The sequence below is a fragment of the Hippoglossus stenolepis genome, chromosome 14 (assembly GCF_022539355.2).
Source record: "Hippoglossus stenolepis isolate QCI-W04-F060 chromosome 14, HSTE1.2, whole genome shotgun sequence".
NCBI classification, from domain to species: Eukaryota; Metazoa; Chordata; class Actinopteri; order Pleuronectiformes; family Pleuronectidae; genus Hippoglossus; species Hippoglossus stenolepis.
The window spans coordinates 2,181,499-2,185,689 of record NC_061496.1 but is presented as its reverse complement, the minus strand read 5'-3'; the positions used below and the strand labels follow the sequence as shown (position 1 = coordinate 2,185,689).

Below are 4,191 nucleotides of genomic sequence, written 5' to 3'. Positions count from 1 at the left end.
GGCAGCAGCAACAACAGCGGCAGCAACAACAATCACAGCAACGCGGGCAAACCTCAGCTGGAGGACCTGTACTGGATCCCCAGCTACCAGCACCACATCAACCCCGAGGCGCTCAACCTGACCCCGGAGGACGCGGTGGAGGCCCTCATCGGCAACGCGCACCACCATCACCACCACCACCAGGCCTACGAGGGCTTCCGCGGGCAGCAGTACGTCGGGGAGGACCTGTCCACGGCCTCGACGGCCCACCACCACCAGGGCCATCACCACCACCATCACCACCACGGCCACCACGCCCGCCTGGAGGACCGCTTCTCCGACGACCAGCTGGTGAGCATGACGGTGCGGGAGCTGAACCGGCAGCTGCGGGGCTTCAGCAAGGAGGAGGTGATCCGCCTGAAGCAGAAGAGGCGCACCCTGAAGAACCGGGGCTACGCGCAGTCCTGCCGCTTCAAGCGCGTCCAGCAGCGGCACATGCTGGAGACGGAGAAGTGCACGCTGCAGAGCCAGGTGGAGCAGCTGAAGCAGGACGTGGCGCGTCTGGCCAAGGAGCGGGACCTTTACAAGGAGAAGTACGAGAAGCTCGCCACCCGGACCTACAACACCGGCGGGCCCGCGAGCACGAGAGACCCGTCCGGGAAGCAGGGCAGCACCGACTTCTTCATGTAGAGACTGCAGCACAGACTCTCAACCCCCTCCCCTCCCTTCCCCACACCTCAAACATCCTAATGACATTAACTGCGTTTGTATTTTTGTTTACAGTTTCTCCCTCAGACAGCAAACACATCTGGACGCACGAGCGGCGGGTGCGCACAAAATAATCCTTGTGCGCATTTTGAGTCTTAAAGATTGTTTGTGGTTTGTGTAGTGATGTGGACACACGGGATCACTGTCCTGCAACGCGACCGTGTCCCTCCAGAGAGAGAGAGACGCTTTTGTCTTAACACTGGAGGAAGAATGTGTTTTTCTACTGGAGCAGGAGAAGCGTCACGCCGCCTCCAGCAGACTGAGCGTCCGAGGCGCGCTGTGACTTTTCAATATTGCAAGTCTATAGTTTCCCATTTGCAACCCTGCATGCAGGACATGTATGGTAACCTCCAGTCATCTCCCACGACCCCTCCACATGTATGGAACGCATGGCCTCATGGTTCTCTCCTCCTCTTCCTCCCTCTCCTCCTCCTCCTCCTCCTCTGCCATTAGTAAGGCCTGGGTATGCAAGAAGCCACCAGAAATATTTCCTCGATTAAAGAAGAATAAAAAATAAAAACACACACACACACACACCACCCTGAGAGGTGCAAGGACGTGAAAAACAATGTGCTACTGCTGAGAACTGGATGCGTCTCTAACTGCTGTTTTCAATCAACTTTTCTATTGTTTTAAAAAAGAAAACGAGAGAAAAACGACAAAAAGAGATTAACTGAGCCAGATTTTAGATTCTGTATTTATTTCCACCTGTACATAACGTGTAGAGAAGAGCAGTGAACTCTGTTATTTTACCTTCTCTCTTTTTAACGACGACTGCTTTTGTTGCTTGGATTCTTCGACATGTCTTAATACAAAAATGTTTGTATGTTACAGCATGCAAATCTATCGTCTATGGTCTCCTCCTGCTCCTGCTCCTCCTCCTGCTGAACATGTGTAATGTCAAAGGCAAACCTATACTGCACTAAGAAGAGATCAAACCTTTTGTTTTCTACTCTTATAGGAACCTTCTGATGTGTCACTGCAGAATCTGAATAACCTGGATGTAAATTGGATGAGGTGAACATCTCGTTTATTAGATGGACATGAACTGCATTCGCTGCTAAAACTCTATGCACCAACCTGATGATTTGAAAAAGACTTAGTTTGACGATTCTGTTTGTTTGTTGGTTTGTTTTTTTACTTTTTAATGTATTTGTAGAGGAACGTGTTTCGGGGCCTGTGGGTTTCATCCCGCAGCTCCCGTGTCTTAAATCAGAAGACGTGTCCTGATGCTGGCTGGTTGTTGCGCGGTGGTTGGAGTCTGTGCACGCGGAGGGAGCCTCCCGGGTGCGGGTGCTGCTCTGCTGCCCAGATGTATGTGCAATGTTGTGCAGATGTGCGCGGGGCTCGCTCCACCTGTTGGAGGCTGAAGAGAGAAATCTCAAAAAAAAAAAAAACGAAATGCACAGAAAAACAACCAGAAAAATCCTCCAATAAATTCGATGTAATTATTAATCGCAGCCTAAAATATCTCAACCTTGTCATCAAAATTTCAAATGCAGCCAATTTAGAAATAATCTCCAGAAACAAATCTACAAATTCCGTCTTGTAACTTTTGTTTATTTAAAAAAATTTTTGGGTTCGAATTGTAAATTTTTCCTGAAACCTCCTGAAAAGATTTTTGATTTAAACACGACTGCGCGAAATGAACGGAGACGAACGTGGAGGCGGAAGTTCTGCTCAGTGCTGTTACTGTATATCTGTACATATGATTTCTATATTTATTCAATGAACGTGTCCTAACGTGTCGACAAGTGAAAAACCTACAAAGTGGAACGTTGTTGAGAATCTTTGTTTTCATAATGTTTAATAAAAAGTTCTGTCCCAAATCTGTCGGACTGCTGCTGCGTCATTGTCGCACGGGTCGTATTGTGGGAATAACAGGAGAAGCGGAGCGGACGGAGGAGACTTCCTGCCTCTGAATTATTAAAGATCGGACTCTGTCACACATTTGAGTTTATTTTAATCCACCTCAGCTTCGGTGCAGGTTTTAAAGATGAAGATCAAAAAATACACGTGAAATAAATCGACTCAAATAAAAGAGCTCGTTAAATATCCCACAATTACTCATAAGCTACAATACTGTAGGAGAAATGTCTGTGAAAGAAATGTTCAAATATTTTAGGGATTTATAAAAAAAATATCACAATTTCAATTCTGTTTATTAAGGTTTTAAATTATCTAAAATGTGCCAAATAAATTTGAGAGATGAGAAAAGACAGATAATAAATGTAAAGACAGTCGAGATGAAAATATTTTAAGTAAGAAAGATGTCATTATTATTGTAATTATTATTTTATTATGAATCTATTTAAAAGGCCCGTATTTAAAACCAAGAGGCCCGTTGGCTCCCTGCGTATAGAACCGCACAAATATTACAAAATAACGTGAATAATTTCAGCATTAATTAATTACTGATTTCCTTCATTTCATTTTCCTCTGTCGAGTTTTGATTCTGTGATGAATTCTGTGTTTCGGTGCTCAGCTGTTCAGAGGTGCTGCTCCAGGTAGTCTGAGTTATTAGCGGCTCCGTGTGTCCGCTGAGGCCGCGGAGGAGAGCGCGATGTTCGGGGAGAAGCTTTTCTGATCTCCGGGGGAAACTGTACAGATTTTATTTTTACCAGATGTTTGTTCCTGGGAGAGAAGCAGCTGCGGAGCGGACACATGCAGCCGAGTTCAGCGGCCTCTGAGCGGCAGCGGCCGCAGGGAGGGAGGGAGGGAGGGATGGAGGGATGGATGGAGGGATGGATGGATGGATGGAGGGATGGATGGATGGGGGATGGAGGGGATGGATGGATTGAGGGATGGATGGGATGGATGGATGGATGGAGGGATGGATGGAGATAACTCTTTTCGCCAACGCACAAGGTAGATGATCACATCTCTCTTTCTCTCACTCCATGTTTCGAGCGTGTGCACGAGGCAGCTTTGCATGATACCCTCGATGTCCACTGTGTGCGCGCGCTCGTGCACGCGCCCTAAACTGCACTAAGTGCTCTCTACCTCCTCCCTCTCTCCCTCCTCTCAGGGTGGAGGCAGCGCGGGTTGAGACAGATGCCACCCCGCGTTGGTGCTGATGTGACACCGCCGTCAGGTCCGGTGGGTGGCGGCTCACCTCAAACTCACTGTGTGTGTGTGTGTGTGTGTTGTGCGCGTGTGTGTGTGCGTGTGTGCGTGTGTGTGTGTGTGTGTGTGCACAGCATCGCAGCCTCTGCAGGTGCATGTTCACATGTGCAGATGATCGTGTTTGCATGAGTGCATCTGTGCTTAATCAGATTTCTTTTCCACAAACAGTTAAACTGAGCTGTGACACTTGATGATTTAAAACCTGAGAACTGGTCAATGTGATGGTTTCATGTCTGAGTTTGTGCAGCAGCGTCTTTCTGTCTCTGTCTCTGTCTCTGTCTCTCAGTGTCAGAGATGGTTTCATCTTAAAGTCTGATT

The 4,191-nt window shown here is 47.6% G+C and overlaps 1 protein-coding gene across 1 annotated transcript in view; it reads left to right on the top strand.

Annotated features, from left to right (window-relative positions):
* mafaa (v-maf avian musculoaponeurotic fibrosarcoma oncogene homolog Aa) overlaps window positions 1–2,576 on the top strand; it is a 4,010-nt gene extending 1,434 nt beyond the window's left edge. Inside the window, exon 1 of the mRNA XM_035176575.2 lies at window positions 1–2,576. This exon is cut by the window's left edge and continues 1,434 nt beyond it. Coding sequence (XP_035032466.1) covers window positions 1–669 — 669 coding nt within the window. The 3' untranslated portion in view covers window positions 670–2,576.
* The last annotated feature ends 1,615 nt before the right edge of the window (window positions 2,577–4,191 follow it).